Below are 21132 nucleotides of genomic sequence, written 5' to 3'. Positions count from 1 at the left end.
AATGTGTTTCTGGTGGTCAAACTAACCTGGTAAAACTTCCAGCGAAGAGGGTAACTTATGGTCCTTTTGGTATATGTATGGGAGAGAATAAATCGTGGCCGTGTTAGCGGCTGTGATTCCAGGAAGAGCTCTGACCCGGGCTGGTACCTGGATGGGGTGGCAGAGGATGCTCGGAACGTTTCAGTTTGGGATGTGCTCAGGGTGAGCCTTAATTCCGGTCCCCTGCAGACCAAGGGGTAAATTCGGGTCCCCTGCAGACCTGGAAATTGGCTTAAAAATGCAGCCTTCATTGAACAGTTGAGTAGTGCATGGATCATTGTATACACATTGCACAATTATGATGACAACTAGGCATGTGAACTTGAAATAATTTTACTAAACCTTATAATTTGATTTTAATAACAAAAGTAATTGTATCAAGATAATCATCCCATTACCCAATCCAATATTTTCTCACTCCAAACTTCATGTTTTTGTGGCCTGAATTCTTGAACATATAAGTGAGTTGAAACAAAACTTCCATCTTAACATCTAAACATATTCCTAAATGTTTTCACAGTTGATTTTCCAGTCCTGCAAGATCTCCTTGATTTGCTCTGTGTTTTCTCAGTTGTGAGTCTTGGGGACACTCCCATTTTGTCATCACCTGACAAAGTTCTTAGCTGGCTATCACCCAAACACTGACTTGCTTCCGGTTGTTCTTCTCTCAGGCATTTATTGGAGGGCACTCTTGATTTGTTCTGTTCTTGGTGAATGAACAAAAAAACTGCCTGCTCTTCTCATCTACAAGGGTAAATGGGATCCAGTTCTTATTTATTGTATAGCAGTTAAGAATATTATAGTTACTAAGGATTCTTTCTAGTGATCTTAGAAGTTCATGTTATGAATTAATGTACTTTTATGGTTAACATCAATATTATACTTAATCATATGTGGCATACTTACTGCACAGCTTATTTTTATAACAAACCTATAATAACTGCTAGTGATTACTCCTATTTTGTGGGTGTAAAGAACATGCAAGTAGTCAAAGTCAGTTTCCTTGAATTTGATACTGAGTAATCCCTTTTTTTTTTAACAAATGATTCTTGAGTTTTAGAAAACATTCTTCTGTGAAATAAAATTAAAAGCAGACTGCTTGGCCAAAATTTTCACAATGTAAAAACTATCAGACTTATATATTAATAATCCATTTGCCATTTTTTATTTTGAAAGCTATATGTTTGCATCCCATGTATTTATCACAATTATCTGAATTAAATTAAATTAAGTACTCCAAGAAAGAATATTTACGGAGCATTAAATTTCGATTAGGCTAGGCAAAAAGAAGATAACTTGAAACTTGGGTTTGAATGGATTTTTCTCTTAGTGGAACACTTCACAAAGATAAGTGGGCAACTCAGTGAATGAAATGCCCACTGAGACCTCAATCTCTCTGCTCTGATAATAACAGTCATCATTTATGAAAACTTTCTGAGGTAGATTTATCTCAGGTCTCCCATGTGGAGATAAATGCATTACTACAGAAGAGTTTCAGCTTCATATCTGACTCATAAATTTTGAATTTGCTAGCATTGAATTTCCTCCACCAAAGTGACTCCTTCAGGATTCATATAGATTAAATACATTTTTCCGAGAATAGTTAATGTTAGCAGTTCTGTGAATCATTACATGAGTTTGATTTCAAATTAGTTACATCATGAGGCCCTTCTTTTATTAACCTTCATATTTACTTTAAAGAAATAAGAAGAATTTTGCCTCGCTCTTAGATACTTGAGTACCATGAATTCACAGAACAGATTAACAGGACAAAAGCATATATATGTATATACATATTATATATATATACATTATATATATATGTCAAGTCATAAAAAAGACTCTCAAAGTATCAGTTTCAAGTATAAATTTATGTATGTGTATTAAAGAAACACATAGCAGAGCCTGGCAAGCTACCTGTGGCCTATTTGATATGCTAAAACAGCAACAACAAGACTCACAATGGAGATGTTACTGTTGCCCCCTTAGGAGGACAGCGCTACAGTATTTAAGAAACAACACTAATTTGTGGTATTGCAAAGCAAAGACAATGATTTTAAGGATAATAATACACTTAGAAAAACAGACAAGAAACTTCATTAAGAAAATGAATAGAAAGCCTATGGTAAAGTACAGCAAGTAGAGTGTTTGCCTTGCACAGGGTACTGCTTGTTTCAACCCCCTTCACCCAACACTGACACCTGAACCTACAGAGTTATCACTGAGCAGAGAGCCAGAAGTAAGCCCTCATATGGGATATATGGCAGTGGGATAGCCCACAAAGAAAACAAACAAACAAAAATGAATGAAAAGAGGAAGGTTATCTGAGTAGGTGAATTTATTCTGGCCCACATTTGTCCCTGCCTTGTTCAAAATCCCTCCACAGACTTTGTCCAAAGGGGTTTGTAGATAACATCTTACTTAACATAATATCATAACATGGTAATTGTTGCTCTATTATTTACGTTTGTTGTTTACGTTTGTTGTCCATTTTGTTTGTTTGTTTTTGGTCATGCCCAGCAGTACTTCTGTCTCTGGGCTCAGGGATGAGCTTTGGTGAGATCGAATAGCTTCACTGCTACAAATATTTATTACAAAGCTTTAGGACTGTACCACACTCCTCAAGACACAGGCCCAAGAAATATTAGAAAGGTATCTGAGTTCTCAGTTAAACACAAAATTTATACAAAGTGAAATGAAACAGCTGTCCCCAATGAAGTCTACTTGATGCAGATGAGATTTTTCAGTCAGTTTAGTTCAGAATATTTAGAACAGCGTAAAGTTGAGGAGTCAAAAAGGTTTCAGTCCTGGGTAGACTTGGGTTTTCTGGTATCTATTTTTGGTGTTGGATTGGTTTTGGTGTCCCAGTACTCAAAAATATACTTGAAATCTTACCTTCAACACTCAATGGGTTCTCTTTTTTTTTTTTGAACCAAGATTTAGTATGATTCAATACTTATCCTTTTTTATATTATTTTAAAGATCCTTAAAAACTAATTTGGGCCTGATTATGAAACTAGTTTGAAAAAATTTAAAATAAAACTTGAAAGAAAGGGCAAATGCCCTACCTGCTGTGCTATTGCTCCAGTCCATTATATCCATAAGTTAATAATAATTAAAATGGTTAAAGTTTATAGTACTATCAAGAAGTCATTGAGATTACCAAATGTGAGTGAGGAAAAATCGGGTGCTATCAACTTTGAGGTCGAAAGCAACATTCTAGCCATGAAGAGGTCCTGGAACTGTGGCCTTCTCACAGGAGTGCACACCTATCTGTGGATGGGGAGCTCCTCTGAACAAAGTCTATATTTTAGCAGTGTCCCAGTCCCATATGTTCTAGTAACTCATGTTTTCATTCTCATTTGTGTTCAGGAATCTAATGGTTTTCATCCTAAATTTATTCTTTGAACACTCATTGACCAATTGTAAGTTGTTTGGTTTCTAAGTGTCTGAGTTTTCACCAGCTCATGCTGCATTTAATTTTCACTTTCAAAACAACATGGACCTGCAATATATTTAATATGGTTTCTGTAATTTTGGACCGTATGGAAGCTTATTTTGTGCACACAAGAATGGTTTATCCTGTAGGATGTTTCACTTTATTTTAAAAAAGAATATACACTTAAAGTTTTTGAGGAATCTATCATACTTCTTCTGATATCCACATCTTCCATATCCATCTAGTAAGGTCATTGTTTCACTTTTGTTTTTTTTCTCTCGAAGTTGATCTATGCAGTGGTGATAGGGTAGGTGTCAAAGTCACCCTAATGCAATTGGTAACCAATCATTGTCTATTTTATCCTGTTCCCATCTATCACTCATTTAATATCCAAGTTATTGACACTACTTGTTTCTTGATCTTGATGAAATATTCAGATTTCATACTTAAATCTTCCACAGTGTGATAGTAATGATCATTGTGGAAAGTATCTGAAGTTGTCATTACGCTAACCAAAGGCTTCTTGAGATCAGTGATCCCTGACTGGCAATCCCAACTTTTCATGACAAATATTTCTTATATTTTTCCCCTTCCCACAATGATTATTTATCGCCAATATTTAAATGTAAAGAAATAATTCCATATTTGTATTTTGAAATTTCTTTATTGGCATGTGTGAGGTCTGGTATTTGAAGCTTGGCACTACAAACCCAAAGGAATGGTAAGAGAGGATGCAGATTTGAGTGCTCTTTATTTGCAAGCTCATTTGGTGCAGAGTGCACAGTAAACTTAGATTATGACTGAAACCAGCAAGTGTTAGAAACGAGCAACAAATGCTCTGAAATTTTCAAAAAGTCCTTGTTTCATGAAATGAATCCGGAAGGCGAAGATTCTAAACTTTATTTTAAAGATAAATTTTTTGTGATCAAGAAATTCTGAAATGTCTTTTTCAATTTTATTAAATTCTAATCAAAATTAATTAAATTTTATTTTGTTTTGATGCAAACAGACTAAATTCAGGGCTTACTCTGGGCCTCTGACTCACGGGGATATGTAGTGCTGAATATCAAAGTGGTTACCCATCTGCCTTTTCCCCTGCAGTATCTCTGTAATTGCTCATGGTCTTATGATTTAAAGGAGAAGTTCAAAAGGGGTGCTCATGCTCCCATAATTCTGGGATCCCCTTTTAGTGAACCAAGGCTGGGCCTTGAGGATTCAAGGCTCTTCTGGACCTGAAGTGTCAGGAATTACCTGGGCTGCCCCTGTGGTGCTTGGGGTCCTACATGGCCTAGTCTCACAGTGCTCCAGATTCTCTTGGGTCCCACCCAACAATGATCAGGAATCCATACAGTGTCTGAAATTGAACCAGGTTCTCTCAGTCATGTGAAAGATATATTTTAATACCTTTACTGTCTCGCCTCATCCTCTATTTTTTGTTCTAACACTAATTTTATGTTTTCAGGTCATTTAGTGACATTATGATACAGATAATGTGCCAATGCTTCTTTTGAAATTAAAACTAACTCAGGGGAAAGAAAAATACTTTCTTAGAATAGAATAGATTAGTGGATTATTAACTGTAGGCAGGTATACATTGTCTTGAGGGCAAATTCCTATATCCATAGGCACTGAGAGTATACCATGCAATTCTGCTTTTGAATATGGAAACTGTGTCCATATCACAAACAATTTTTATAAAACATTTTCACAAGATTTAAGTATTGAAGAAAAATTAGTTTATAATCTAAAGTGAGAGTCTATAATATAACTGAAAATCTCATTCTATTCTCTCAATGGTTCTCATATTAAATGGTATCTTCTATTACTGGGAATGAATAGATGTTACTATGGTAATTACCAATGATATTCCTGAAAACTAAAATTGTCATACTTTCAAATTGCTATATGCTACTAGCTTAGTAAGAGAGATTTTGATTTTCTCACAGAGACATGGAACATTTAAATATATTTTATTACAGGTAGTTTATGAAAATACTAAATATTATATGTAGTATTTGTTTAATTTTTTATCTTTATTTAGACCAATTTATATCTCGTATATTTACTTTATGTGTTGATAATCAGATTGACAGTAAATCTTGCTTATCAAAGAATATGAGACCAAAATCATACATTAAGTAATGAAACAAGGACAGAACCCTTCCTTTCAGTGAAAGATAGATCCATAAAATGTTTTGTTAACTTTAAACCTGAGAGTAAATTTTTTAAAGATATAACAGACCAGTATTTTCAAGAACACTTGTTCTTCATAAAAAAGGAAGAACTTTTAGTTGATTTAAAAATAGAACAAACTTTTGACTTTTTATGTGTGTAAGGCTTTGAATCCTCATTTTTTGACTTTGCTTCATCAAAAATAATACTTTCTCACAATTCTGAGAAGTCATATCAAGGATGTGTTAGAAAATTGCAAAGTGGTCTTTCATAAATAACAATCAGAGTAAGTGTTCCGATAATTAATTTTAAATCAAAGGATATTTCCCTGATATGGCTTGTGAAATAATTTTTCAGTGTCTGGGAGATTAAAATGTAAATACCTATATTAATTTTTCTAAAAACTCAGTAATGGTTTGAGATAAAAAAAAATACAAAGTACTATAGAATTTAAATTTGGAAAGAATTGTTTTGATTCAAACACATATATGTTTGAACACAGCATAGGTATTCTATATTCAAAAATTATATATAAATTAAACTTTAGGCATCCAAGGTTTGAGAAGATGGACATTTTTTTCACCCCTGTTACAGAAATGCAGTCAATCTACACATTTCCTTTTATTTTCTCTTACAGAGGAACAACTTCAAGACATATCTGAAACATGATGTGTGAAGAATAATTTTTAAATGGAACATGCTCATCATCTCTTTCTATGCTTATTGCTTACATTAATTTTTGATTAAAACAAACAGTGTAGGAAGAAGTGATTTTAATAGTCATTATTTTGATCATGGAAGTGCTGTTGGCCAGGAGGTTTGTTGAGTTCAGTGGAGTATCCAAGGCAATGTTCATTTTCTTTTTTCTTCCAATTTTAGTGACTGAGGATTACAGAGCCCCTCCGATTGTCTCTAAGACAACTTATGTCTTAGCCTGGAATGGCCCAGATGATGTATGTTTCGAAGATTATAATGTTTCTGTGGATGTGAGATTATTTTCATTAATAGGAAACCCCAGATTCGGTGTCACAGGTCAAAATGTTACCTTACTTTACGTTGATAACATTGGTGAGTTTCCCTACCTAGACTTAGTAACAAAAGAGGAAAAATACGGAGTAATTCCTCAGTCGGGAGATCTAAATGCACACCTGCAGAAGGCCAAGAGTGATATTATCCGTCACTTCCCAGAAGATAGATTGGGCTTGGCTGTGATAGACTTAGAAGAGTGGAAACCTATCTGGATAAGGAACAGGGGTAATAGAATGGTTTACCGGAATAAATCAATTGAGTTGGTCAAGAAGGTTCACCCAACCTTTGCTGAGGCGGATGCCGAGATTTTAGCCAAAAAAAAATTTGAATACGCAGCAAAGAATTATATGCTGAAGACTTTGCAGTTGGCTCAGACCATTAGACCAAAATATTATTGGGGTTTTCACAATTATCCTGATTGCTTCAACAATAATTATCGTAACGACCCCTACAATGGAAGTTGCCCTGAAATTGAGAAGAAAAGAAATAATGAGCTGGACTGGTTATGGAATGGAACCACTGCCCTTTACCCATCCATTTATTTGAATACAGCTTTAAGGGATACTCAAAAGGCTGCACTCTATTCCCGAAATCGTGTTAACGAAGCCCTTCGGGTTTCTAAAGTACGCAACAGAGATAATCCACTTCCGGTTTTTGTATACATGCGTTCAGTTTATACGGATGATAGGACACAATTTCTTTCTGAGGTAAGTAAATCACGGTAAGGTAACTACAAGAAATTTTTCACAATGCTATTTAGTGTAATTGAATTGCATTTTTGAAGGGAATAAAATATATCTTTATTATTTATTTAGTTAGTTATTTACTTATTATTTATTTATTTATTTATTTATTTGAGCGTCATCCTACTGTACCGAGTACTTGCTCTTCTCTCTGTACTCGGGATCACTCCGGAGACGATTGAGGAACTAGATGGGGTGCCAGGGATCAAATCCAGTTCTGCCATTTGCAAGGCAGGAGCTCTGTGCTTTTTAGTGTCTGTCCGGCCTTAGAATTTATCTGCTTTTGTTTCTATTTTTAAGACAATGTTCAGGGAACATTTCTGGCTCTGCAGTCAGGGATCACTTCTGATAGGTCTTGGGGATGGCATGAGATGGAGTGCAGTAAACCTGGGTAGCCTGGCAGCAAGGTTAGTGCCCTACCCAACCTATGATCCCTCGGCTCCTAAAATTCATTTCAATAGCCTTTAAGAACAAGCCTACACAGTTATTAATCAGCATAAGTATAAAATAAGGCTCTGACTAGTTTATAATTTAATCATGTCTGCTATCCACGGAAACACATAGTTTAGAGAATGTAGTAATTCGGTTTATTTAACTTTGAAGTGCTTACTTTCTTGACAATAGAAGATATTAACATAATGACATGTATTTTGGATATAGGAGGACCTTGAATGTGTCAAATAGTAATAAGTGATGGGAAGAAAGTTAAATTATATTTGACTCGGCATACTTAGTTATGGGTTTCCTTTTCTATGAATGAGAATTTCATATGACGTCTGTTAACTCTTTCTATCTCATTTGCCAGACTGACCTTGTGCATACAATTGGTGAAACTCTGGCTCTTGGGGCCTCAGGAATTGTCATCTGGGGAAGCTACACGATAGCCCAAAGTGAGGTAAGTTGAATTCATCGTAAATAGAGGGAATGTTTTTGTTTTTTAAGGTACAGACCCAATGTTGAATAATGAAGTAGTGATATATGTTCAGTGAAAATAATTGAATCAATCATCCTAGCTTTTGTACACTTATTTAATAAGTGTAAAAGGGAGAAATCTATTACTTGTTTAGTCAGCAAAAAGATCAGTCATAAATTACTTAATAAGATTAAACAAAAATAAAACAAAAAGTGAAATTGGTTGAAATTTTCTAGATTGCTTTGAAGAATCAAACGTGAAATTATAATCTTAATTTTCTGACATAGTACAGAATTATTTTCCAGCTGCCTTGCATAGTAATAGGCATACTCTTATAAAATTTTACTATTTACTATGTTTTGGCAAAACTTACTACTGAATAGCAATAGTGTACTGTAGAGATAAGCAAACAATGACCATGGGTCAAATCTATCTGACTTTATTTGTTGTTCTACTACTAGACTAATAATGACTTAGATTTTTAAAAACATATTAAAAGATCAAAATACTAGTATCTTATAAAATGTTTTATAATGTAAATTAAAATTTAATATCTGCTATTGCACTGTAGTACTCTCATCCATTGATTTGCTAGAGTGGGCACCATTAATGTCTCCATTGTGAGACTTGTTGTTACTGGTTTTGGCATTTTCAAATGTCACAGGTAGCTTGCCAGACTCTATTGTAAGGGTGGGATACTCTCGGTAGATTGCTAGGCTTTCCGAGAGGAATCTAGGAATCAAACCCAGGTCAGTTGCATGCAAGTCAAATGCCCTTCCCGCTGTGCCATTGCTGTACCCCATAACCTGTTATTAGTTTTTAAAAATACATTTTGGGGACAACATAAACATGCTCATTGGTTTTGATATCTAGGACTGTCTATGTTAATAATTCGTGCCTAAGTAGTATAAGTCAGAATCTATATAATTATACAACCTGAAATATTTAACCTCCAGTCCTTAATAGGGAAATAACATGAGCATTTGTCGTGTTAAAGAATGAATATGATTAAATGACAGACAAATTAATTAGGGGCCAGAAATGTAACCTGAGCAGAGCAAAATCCCTTCACAGGTAAACTCATTTTCATGTGGTACACATATACTCGGTTTAGTGGTGATATATGCCACTAAGAGTAATGAAATAGTATAGGTAAGAAAGAGAGGTGTGAGTTGGATATTTCTATGTGAGGTAGTCAGCGTGGATCTATCTATTGAGGTGAAATTGGAACTTAAAATTAATGCAAGTTAGGGACCATGTTTCTGGACATGAGTAATGGCCTTGAAATTAAAATGTTCTTTTCAAGAAAGAGGGAAAAGTGTGAATGTGATTGAAGCACAGAGTGGAAGGAATAGGGTGGTAAAAAATGTGGTCAGTTCCATATGCCATGGAGAATGCCTAATGATGTCATTGCAAAGGTTCGTTTTCTAGTAACTGCAGAGAAAGGGCTACTCTGTAAGATCTGAAGATACACTGTCTTCTATTGTCCATCAGAAAGGTCATGATTTTACCTTATTACCTTATATATAAAAAATACTTAAATAACAGTAGTCTCTGAAATTCTTTCAATATGATCTCTGTCATTCTTTCTAATCGAAATACTATTATTTTCTCTGCTATAATCACCAAATAATAGAGAGAATAGAAAAAAGTTACTAAGAGAGAGAGCTATTTAGATACTTACAACAATGTCCGCGGCCCTGAACACCCCGGGCTTCCCTCCCCTCTGGACTGCCAGCCAAGTGGCCGGCAGGCCACCCCCAGCACGTTGACGGCTGTCGGTTTGTGGGAAAGGGGCGTGACCTAATCACCAGGGGCGTGGCCTAAGAAAAGTGGGCGTGGCCTCATTGCCGGCGGCAAGTAGGTTCCTCAACATCCTATCCAAGACTAACACCCTAGCTATTCGCAAGCAGTAGGACAATAAAACACAAGACTTCACATAAGAACTGAAGGAAACATCTCAGTAGGAGACCAGGCTCTACAACCAGCAAGTAACAAGCCAACCACTATTAACTGAGCCTATCCACAATCCTTCTTCACAACAAAAGGAAACAGGGACACTCATCATCAAGGGCCCTCTTTCATATCACCACAAACAACATGAAGAAACAGCGAAAATCCCCATTGCAACCAGAGGACGATCAAAGGAGTCCAGAAACCTCAATGGGCGCTTCCTACAAACTTGACCTCTCTGAGAAAGAATTCAGACTTGAAATCCTCAACATGTTCAATGAACTCAATGCAAAGATGGACAACTTCAAGGAAGACCTGGCGGAAACAATACAACAGACAGCCGACAAAATACGGGAAGAAATGAGAGCCGAAATAAAAAACCTTCAAAAAGAAATGAAGGATTCCGAACATGAAATCAAAAACTCTCTAACTGCCCTCAACAATAGGATGACTGCAGCCGAAGACAGAATCAGTATGCTTGAAGATGAGCTGCAAGAGGCCTACAGGCAACATCAAACCATGGCAAGAGACCTCAAAATAGCTCTAGCCAGAATCAGAGTCCTAGGGGATGAATTCAAGAGGAACAACATTAGAATCATTGGACTACCAGAACCACAGGGAACCAACCCCAACGAAAAAGACACAGTCAAACAAATCATTGCGGAAAACTTCCCACAGCTGGACAATGCGGGCATCCAGATTCAAGGCGCCTGAAGAGTGCCAGCTAAAAGAGATCCTAACAGAAAAACCCCAAGACATATCATAGTTACAATGATGGACATCTTCCAGAGAGACACAATACTGCAAGCAGCAAGGTCCAAGAAGGAAATTGCATACAAAGGAGCACCCCTTAGGCTCACAGCAGATCTATCAGAGGAAACCCTCCAAGCTCGAAGGCAATGGCGGGATATAGTGAAAAAACTCAATGAAATCAACGCTTCACCAAGAATACTTTATCCGGCTATACTCTCATTCAAACTAGAAGGAATCATACACTACTTTGGGGATAAACAACAGCTCCAGAACTTCATAGACTCAAAACCAAACCTAAAAGAAGCACTAAAGGGGCTATTGTAAGACAAGAACAACCTCTACAAGCACAACAAACCCTTGCACAAAGATGGCACAAAATCCCATAACAATAATCTCCCTTAATGTCAATGGTCTGATTTCACCAATTAAGAGACACAGACTGGCAAAATGGATTCAGAGACTCAACCCAACCTTCTGTTGCCTGCAAGAAACACATCTGAATAGCCAGAACAGACACAGACTCAAAGTCAAAGGATGGAAAACAATCCTGCAAGCAAACAACTCCCTCAAAGAAAGCTGGGTGGCATGACTAGTATCGGACAACATAGACTTCAGGTTGAAAAAGATTAGAAGGGATAGTGAAGGCCAGTTTTTATTAATCAAGGGATGTGTACATCAGGAAGAAATCATACTCCTAAATGTCTACGCACCCAATGAGGGACCAGCTAAATACCTACAACAGCTGCTAAGAGACCTCGAGAAGGACATCTCGAGCAACACAATAGTAGTTGGAGACTTCAACACCGCACTGTCTCCTCTGGACAGGTCTAGAAGATTAAAACTCACCAATGAAATACTGGCTTTGAAGGAAGAAATAGAAGACAGAGGGCTAATAGATCTATACAGGGCTTTATATCCCCCAAAAAAGGAATACACATTCTTTTCCAGTGCATATGGAACATTTTCCAGAATAGACCATGCGCTGGGCCACACAACATACCTCAACAGAATCAACAAGATAGACATTGTACCAGCTATCTTTTCAGACCATGATGCACTGAAGATAAAACTTAACTATGGACAGATGCAGAAAACCAAATCAAACACCTGGAAATTAAATAGCTCGATATTGAACAATGAGTGGGTCAGGAAGGAAATCAAGGAAGAAATCAAAAGATAACTAGAAACAAATGAGAATGAAGACACGAGCTACCAGAACCTGTGTGACGCAGCTAAAGCCGTTTTAAGGGGAAAATTTATAGCTCTGCAAGCATATCTCAGGAAGGAAGAAAGGGCCCACATAAATAACTTGACTTCACAGCTCAAGACCTTAGAAAAGGACCAACAAAAGGAGCCAAAACCAGGCAGAAGGAAAGAGATAATAAAACTTAGAGCAGAAATTAATGACATGGAAACCCAAAAGACAATCCGGGAGAACAATGAAACCAAGAGCTGGTTCTTCGAGAAAATAAACAAGATTGATAAACCACTAGCAAGACTCACAAAGAAAGAGAGAGAGAGAACCCTTATAAGCCGAATCAGAAATGAAAAGGGGGACATCACAACAGAAATCAATGAAATTCAAAAGATCATCAGAGACTACTTTGAAAATCTCTATGCCACGAAACAAGAGAATCTAGAAGAAATGGATAAATTCCTCGACTCCTATAATCTCCCAAGGCTGAACCAAGAAGACCTGGAGTACCTGAATAGTCCAATTAACATCAAGGAAATTGAAATGGTAATCAAAAGTCTCCCCAAAAACAAAAGCCCAGGTCCAGACGGATTCACTAGTGAGTTCTTCCAAACATTTAAAGAGGACCTTTTGCCAGTCCTTCTCAAGCTCTTCCAGGAAATTGAAGAAACAGAAACCCTCCCTAACAGTTTCTATGAGGCTCATATCTCCCTAATACCAAAAGCAAACAAAGACACCACAAAAAAAGAAAACTACAGGCCAATATCCCTGATGAACACAGATGCAAAAATTCTCAACAAAATATTAGCAAATAGAATTCAACAACTCATCAAAAAGATCATACACCACGACCAAGTGGGATTCATCCCGGGGATGCAAGGATGGTTTAACATCCGGAAATCAATCAACATAATCCACCATATCAACAAAAGAAAAGATAAAAATCATATAATCATATCAATAGATGCAGAGAAAGCATTTGACAAGATCCAGCATCCGTTTATGATGAAAACACTAGCCAAAATAGGTATAGAAGGGACCTTCCTCAATTTAGTCAAAGCCATTTATCACAAGCCTATGGCAAGCATTGTCCTCAATGGGGAAAAACTAAGAGCCTTCCCTCTGAGAACAGGGACGAGACAAGGATGCCCACTCTCTCCACTTCTGTTCAATATAGTACTGGAAGTACTTGCAATAGCGATTAGGCAAGAAAAAGACATTAAGGGCATTCAGGTAGGAAAGGAAGAAATCAAGCTCTCACTATTCCCAGATGATATGATACTATACTTAGAGAACCCTAAAACCTCTACCAAGAAATTCCTAGAAACAATAGACTTGTACAGTAAAGTTGCAGGCTATAGAATCAATACCCAAAAGTCCATGGCTTTCCTATATGCAAATAATGAGAGAGAAGAAAGTGACCTGAGAAAAGCAATCCCATTCACAATTGCGCCTCAAAAAATCAAATACCTCGGAATCAGCTTAACAAAGGAGGTAAAGGACTTGTATAATGAAAACTATAAAACACTACTTCAGGAAATAAAAGAGGACACGAGGAAATGGAAAGACATCCCCTGCTCATGGATTGGAAGAATTAATATTGTCAAAATGGCCATTCTCCCCAAAGCATTGTACAAATTCAATGCGATCCCTATAGGGATACCCTTGACATTCTTCAAAGAAATGGAGCAAGCGCCCCTGAAATTCATATGGAACAATAAGCCCCCACGAATAGCTAAAGCAATCCTTGGGAAAAAGAAAATGGGAGGAATCAACCTCCCCAATTTCCAACTCTACTACAAAGCGGTAGTCATTAAAACAGCATGGTACTGGAACAAAGGCAGAGCGGCAGACCAATGGAACAGGGTTGAATACTCTGATATACACCCCCAAATATATGATCATCTAATCTTTGATAAGGGAGCAAGAAATGTGAAGTTGGGCAAGGAAAGCATGTTTAACAAATTGTGCTGGCAAAACTGGACGGCTACATGCAAAAAAATGGGCTTAGACCTCCACCTATCACCATGTACAAAAATCAGATCAAACTGGATTAAAGACCTCAACATCAGACCAGAATCCCTAAGGTACATTGAAGATAAGGTCGGCAAAACCCTCCACGACATTGAAGCCAAAGGTATCTTCAAAGCTGACACGCCACTGGCTAAGCTAGTGAAAACAAAGATAAATAAATGGGACTATCTCAAACTAAGAAGCTTCTGCAACTCAAAAGAAACAGTGACCAAAATACAAAGACAGTCTACAGAATGGGAAAGGATATTTATGCAGTACCCATCCGATAAAGGGTTGATAACAAGGATATACAATGCACTGGTTGAACTCCACAAGAAGAAAACTGCCAACTCGATCAAAAAATGGGCTGATGAAATGAACAGAAACTTTTCCAAAGAAGAAATCCGAATGGCTAAGAGGCACATGAGAAAATGTTCAACATCACTAGTCATCAGGGAGATGCAGATCAAAACAACAATGAGTTATCATCTCACACCACAGAGACTGGCCCACATCCCAAAAAACAAAAGCAACCGGTGTTGGCGTGGATGTGGGGAGAAAGGGACTCTCCTTCACTGCTGGTGGGAATGCCGACTGGTTCAGCCCTTTTGGAAAACAATATGGATGATTCTCAAAAAGTTAGAAATTGAGCTCCCACTTGACCCAGCAATACCACTCCTGGGAATATATCCCGGAGAGGCTAAAAGGTATAGTAGAGATGACATCTGCATTTCCATGTTCATTGCCGCTCTGTTCACAATAGCCACAATATGGAAAAAACCAGAGTGCCCGAAAACAGATGATTGGCTAAAGAAACTCTGGTATATTTACACAATGGAATACTATGTAGCTGTCAGGAAACATGAAGTCATGAAATTTGCATATATGTGGATCAACATGGAAAGTATCATGTTGAGTGAAATGAGTCAGAAAGAAAGAGACAGACATAGAAAGATTGCACTCATATGTGGAATATAATGTAACTGAGAAGTACAAGTTGGCAACGATGCAACTTCTGGCAGATATCTCTCTGGACTTAGTTACTAAAATACTAAATTACAGAAACCCAAAACTGAGAGGCCGCTAAGTTTGGACACTCGACCTCATACTTCTTCATCCTCAGCAATGGAAAACAAATTATCTAATGCTTCCTTTTCAGCAGGTCTGACTTTAGGGGAGAGACTCTCCAAACAATAATAGTGAGTTTTGTTGAAATATTGTATGCAAAGTGAAAGTAAAGTGAAATTTATTAGTTACACAGGCGGGGGGGGCTTAGGGTGGGGGGGCTAGGGACGTGGGGGGGCTTGGGGTGTGAGGGGGCGGGGTGGAGCTATACTGGGATTCTTGGTGGTGGAATATGAGAACTGGTGAAGGGATGGGTATTCGAGCATTGTATAACTGAGATTTAAACCTGAAAACTTTGTAACTTTGTAACTTTCCACAATAAAAAATTAAAAAAAAATAAATAAATAGATACTTACAACAATAGATATTTTCAAAAGTCTGGAAACAAAAAAAAATTGTTGTTTTCACCACACCTGATATTGCAGATCTTACTGCTACTCAGCACTCAGATATTACTCCTGGTGGGTCTCAGGGTATAATATAGGGTTTGCTGATTTGAACCCAGTTTGGCCACGTGCAGAGCAATCATCCAGCCCTCTGTACTACTATTTTGGTGAAAATTAAAAATTTTAATTTCTGTAATATTCTAATTTTCCCCAGTGTCTCCCCAAATTTATATTCTCTACTTGCTATGCTCTAATATTCTATGTAAAAAGAGTTTAAATTCTCAATGCTGCTTCCTTTATTTAAACAGTACTATGAACTTTATCCTTAGTGAAGAATAAAGAACATATTTCACAATTAATATGACATGATAAAAACTTTAATTTTCCACCCTCTATTTTTTAATTTTAATCTTAACTTTTTTTTCTATCATGATTCTCAGAACATCTTCAGTCTTATTTATGGAGAAATAGTCCTTTACTTGTTTTTTTTTGTTTGGGCCACACCCATTTTTACCCAGGGATCGCTCCTAGTGGAATTTTAAAGACTATATGTGGTGCCAAGGGCAGAATGTGAGTTGACCACATACAAGGCAAGTGCCTTAATCATGTACTCTCTCTTTGCCCCAGTCCTTCAATTTTAACCTGATTATTTTCTACCACTGATACTGCCTCACTATAGTCACCCTGGAATTCATTACATATATATCTCCTAGATTTCCCGTTTTATTGTTATTTGAATGCTACTTCATTTATTAGTAATTTACGTTTTACTTTCCATGTCCTTTATCATCAATATAATATGGTAATCTTCAAGCTGATTCATTGGCAATTTGAGAATGCCAGTAAGAGTAATAGTTGTGCGTTAATGAATTAATGGTTAGAGAATGTAAGAAAATAATATAATTCCATGTTTTTATTTTGTTTTCTTTTGTTTGGCATGAGAAGGGTTCCTGAGTGGTGTTCATGAGGGTTCCAAGTGTTCCTCAGAAGGTTTAGGGGCCTCTCCCTATGAGTTTGGTCAACCAGAACAGCAGTTCAGTGCTAGTCCTGAGGAGGCAGTGTTGCCAGTGTGTTGTGTGTGTGTGTGTATTTGTGTGTGACAGAGATTTCAGAGGTGTCCTAGAGCCCTAGGTCACTACAAGAGGGTTCACGAGCATTCACAACCACACAGAGTGGTATTGGTGGCACATGGAAGACCTCATATATATCACTCAGGAACCCTATCCATCAAAAAAAATGAAAGATTCCTAAATTGATTTACATTCTAGTCAGTTGAATAAGGGCTATGTCTTCAACAGATAGGCCCAGAACTCTTGCTACTGGCACAATAACCTTTCCCAGGGCCATAAATTCATCAAATATTAAGAAAGGCTCAAGTTAAGATAGGGCATGTTCATCAATTTTTACCTGGCTTGAAATAGCATGTGAAATTCACTTAGAGATGTTTATCAAATATATTTGAAATGCTATATCTTATAACCATAAAGAAGATTAGTTTTCTATATTTTTGATGTACTTTTTGTTTTTCTTGCTTTAATACACTGTTTCTAATGATAAATGAATTCACATGTAAACTAACTTGTTCCTCAATATTCTGAATTTCCTAAAAATTTGCAGGTTGCTTGCAGAAATCTAAAAACTTTTGAGAGAGAAACACTGAGTCCATACTTAATCAACGTCACTCTAGCAGCTAAAATATGTCACCAAGCTCTCTGCCAAGATCGAGGATTCTGTACGAGGAAAGACTGGAATTCAAATGACTATCTTCACCTGAACCCGAAGAATTTTGTTATTAAGTTTGCGTATTGTGACAAGTTCATAGTATATGGGGAGCCCTCAATTGAAGACCTACAGCAGTTTTCTGACAAATTTGATTGCACCTGTTTTGCCAATGTCACTTGTAAGAAGAATGATGAAGTAGAAAATGTTAAAAACATAAGGGTCTGCATTAATGAGGAAACTTGCATATCAGCCTTTGTAAACCCAGGAGAAATACACGAAAGTACCACAGAACCCAAAACAACCTCCACAGAAATTGCCGCCACACCCATCTACATAACAGCCCCCACAACCACCAACACAACCAAGACCACAGCCCTTAACACACCTGCCGCCACAATCGCCACCACCACAACCACCACTTAGAGAAGGATTTTCGAGTCAATTAAACGACGTCACAGCTTCCTCTCTATCACATAGAATCTAGTTTTTCTTAAAATCTTATCAAACATACCCATTGATGTCAGAAGAGCCATCCTCAATAACAACCAAGGAAAAGCTGTCAAAGTATATGCCCATTGTCTCATGGATATCCTTTACATTGAAATATTTAGCTTATTCGGATTACATTTTAGTAGTCCCATTAACTTTATATCCCTTTGATATTTGAAAATTGAATAAAGAATGCCCCTAAAACAGTTTACTTTTTTTTGAGGGTCGGATTGGGTCATACCTTGCGATGCTCAGAGATCAATCCTGTATCTGGGCTCAGGAATTAATTAGACTGATTATTGTTCGGTGAAAACTAGACAATGCCAGAGATAGGACCACAGTTCACCAGATCCAAGCCCTATCCACTTTGCTATCATTCTGGCCATTATTTTTTATCAAGATATTTTTCATAAGTAAATTATCCTTGAATTATTTTTGAAAAATACATTAAAACTGGAGTAGGATATTATTCAAAATAAGGGCCTGGGGCACTTACTTTGCATGTGGCTGACCCCACTCAGAGCCCTAGCAGAGCAAATTGCTCCCACAGCTCTGTCAGGAGATTTACATGAAGAGCCAAGAATAAGTTTTGAGTATTGCAATTGTGATCCTAAAACAGAACAAGACAAATAATATTTGTTGGACAATCTGACTTAAAATGAAAATTGATAATGAATTTTGGTTTAATGCACCTTCGAATTTTAATCTGCTTATTAACTTGCCCTATAAATTCAGTAAGAGGATTTCCTGTCTTATGTTTTCTATTTGTTATGCAAAGATTGGGAATATTTTCCATATCATGCATAGCATATCTAGTTAGAGTAGTCTGTTTTATTATTCATTCTATCAAAAACTAATCAAAAGTTCTGTAAAACTCTGAAGTCAAGATTACTTCTTAGAAAACTAAAGATTTTGATGATAGAAATTTACTGCAAATAAGTGTACAAGCACTTTGCAATCATAGTAAAATCTGTCAAATTGTTGAGATAAAAATGATTTGTAAAATGTTTTCTTCTAATAATACCAACTATTTCTCTGTATCATAGTGCTTTTATTAGTTATGTAATCTTTATGATTTCACTTCTATTGAATAAAATTTCTATTCACTAAATTATTCTTTATTGTACTATTGACTTTTACTCAGTGTAGTTTATATTCAAAATTCATATATATGTATATGTAATTATTTTTAAAATCCTATGTACTTAATTTCCTTATTTTTCCTCAAGTCTCTAAGAATAGTTTACTCTTGGTGTGGGGTTTGGGCCACACTGGGCAATGCTCAAGTTTTCCTTTGTTTCTGCTCTCATGAATTACTCCTGGCAGTGCTCAGAGGACACTAAGGAAGTCAGGAATGGAGCACAGGTTGGCCACATATAAACCCAACCCAAATTCTTACCATTTTTGCGGTTATTTTTGTTAGCAAAACATTTTTCATAAATAAGTTATCTTTGAATTATTATTGCTCCATAAATTAAAAATTGAATAAGACCTTTATTTCAAAAGATGGGGGTAGAGAGATAATGCAATGTTTTAACCATTTATTTTCTTGTGTCAACACCTGTTAGAGCCCAGGCATAACAAATAATCCCTCAAGAACTCACAGGTAATCTCCCTGAGCAGACAGCCAAACATAAGCCTTGAGCACATGGGTACAAACCGAAAACAGACAAACAACAACAACAACTAATCATGGTACAGTTTGAATCTAAGTAAATGGAAACTGATACTGGATTTTGATTGAATCTACATTTGGTCTTAATCTGATTATTAACTGTGGCTGTCCTAATCAAAGTCATCCCGTTGCTCATTGATCTGCTCAAGGGGGCACTGGAACATCTCTATTGTGAGACTTATTGTTACTGTTTTTGGCCTATCCAATACGTCACTGGTAGGTTGCCAGGCTCCAACATGCAGGCGAGATTATCTCAGTAGTTTGCCAGGCTCTCTGAGAGGGGCGGAGGAATTGAACCCAGGTTGGCCACATGCAAGGCAAATGCCCTATGTGCTAGGCTATCGCTCCAGCCCTGGTTATTGACATACCATAAAAATTGAGCTTTTAAGAGGAAGTCCCATCATAGCCCTGTAGCACTGTCATCCCGTTGTTTGTTGATTTGCTGTAGTGGGCACCAGAAATGTCTCCATTGTGAGAGTTGTTACTGTTTTTGGCATATTGTATTATGCCACAGGCAGCTTACCAGCCTCTGCCGTGTAGACAGGATACTCTCGGTAGCTTGCTGGGCTCTCGAGAGGGAAAGAGGAATCAAACTTGGGTCAGCCGTATGCAAGGCAAATGCCCTACCCACTGTGCTATTGTTCCAATCCTTGATTGTAATCATCATTATTATATGTCCTATCATATTTTCCAATTATTATGTACAGATTAAGAATATTTTCTTTTTTCTTCGTAGCATCTCTTAGAGTTGCCTATTACATTCATCATTCTATGAAATACTAATGAAAAGACCTGCAACATTTACTTCTTAGAAACTGAAAATTCCAATCATGCAAATTTGCCACAAATAAATGTACAAGAACTTTGCAATCATAACAAAATTTTGCAAAATATTCAGGTGAAATACTGTCTTTTAAAACCTTTGTTCTAATAATCAAAACTTTCTATGCATAATATTCAGTGTATCACTGTCATTCCTTGCTCATCAATTTGCTCGATTGGGCGCCAGTAATGTCTCCGTTATGCGACTTGTTATTGCTGTTTTTGACATATCGAATACACCATGGGTGGCTTGCCAGGCTCTGCTGTGCTGACGACTTACTCTCTATACCTTGCCATGCACTCTGAGAGGGGCTGAGGAATCTAACCTGGATAGGCCGCATGCAAAGCGAACACCCTATCTGCTGCGTTATTGCTCTAGCCCATGCATAATATTAACAAAATGTAATAGCTATTTAATATTTTAGGTGTTTAGTTGTAGTGAACAAAAAATAATTTTCTATGGACTAAATTATTGATTATACTACAAACTTTTAATCTTGGTGTAGTATTTAAAATTCATGTATCTCTAAAATATTCATTTATTTGCTCGTGTCAAATTTGAGAAACCCATATACCTAAATTTCTTATTTGCTCTAATCATCAATTCACATCCTTCTAAAAACATTTGAGGATTTCTTCTCTGCTAGACTTAGGTGAGTCACAG

At 36.8% G+C, this 21132-nt stretch overlaps 1 protein-coding gene across 1 annotated transcript in view; it reads left to right on the top strand.

The window, feature by feature from the left end:
* LOC129402470 (hyaluronidase PH-20-like) overlaps positions 1–17905 on the top strand; it is a 29073-nt gene extending 11168 nt beyond the window's left edge. Inside the window, exons 2-4 of the mRNA XM_055129172.1 lie at positions 6530–7386; positions 8228–8317; positions 17378–17905. Of these exons, the coding sequence (XP_054985147.1) occupies positions 6530–7386; positions 8228–8317; positions 17378–17905 (1475 nt within the window). The remainder of the gene's footprint in view (positions 1–6529; positions 7387–8227; positions 8318–17377) is intronic.
* Positions 17906–21132: the final 3227 nt, after the last annotated feature.

The sequence above is a fragment of the Sorex araneus genome, chromosome 1, assembly GCF_027595985.1.
Source record: "Sorex araneus isolate mSorAra2 chromosome 1, mSorAra2.pri, whole genome shotgun sequence".
Classification (NCBI taxonomy): Eukaryota; Metazoa; Chordata; class Mammalia; order Eulipotyphla; family Soricidae; genus Sorex; species Sorex araneus.
Note: the sequence above shows the minus strand (reverse complement) of the source record. Positions and strands in the feature narration are given on the sequence as shown.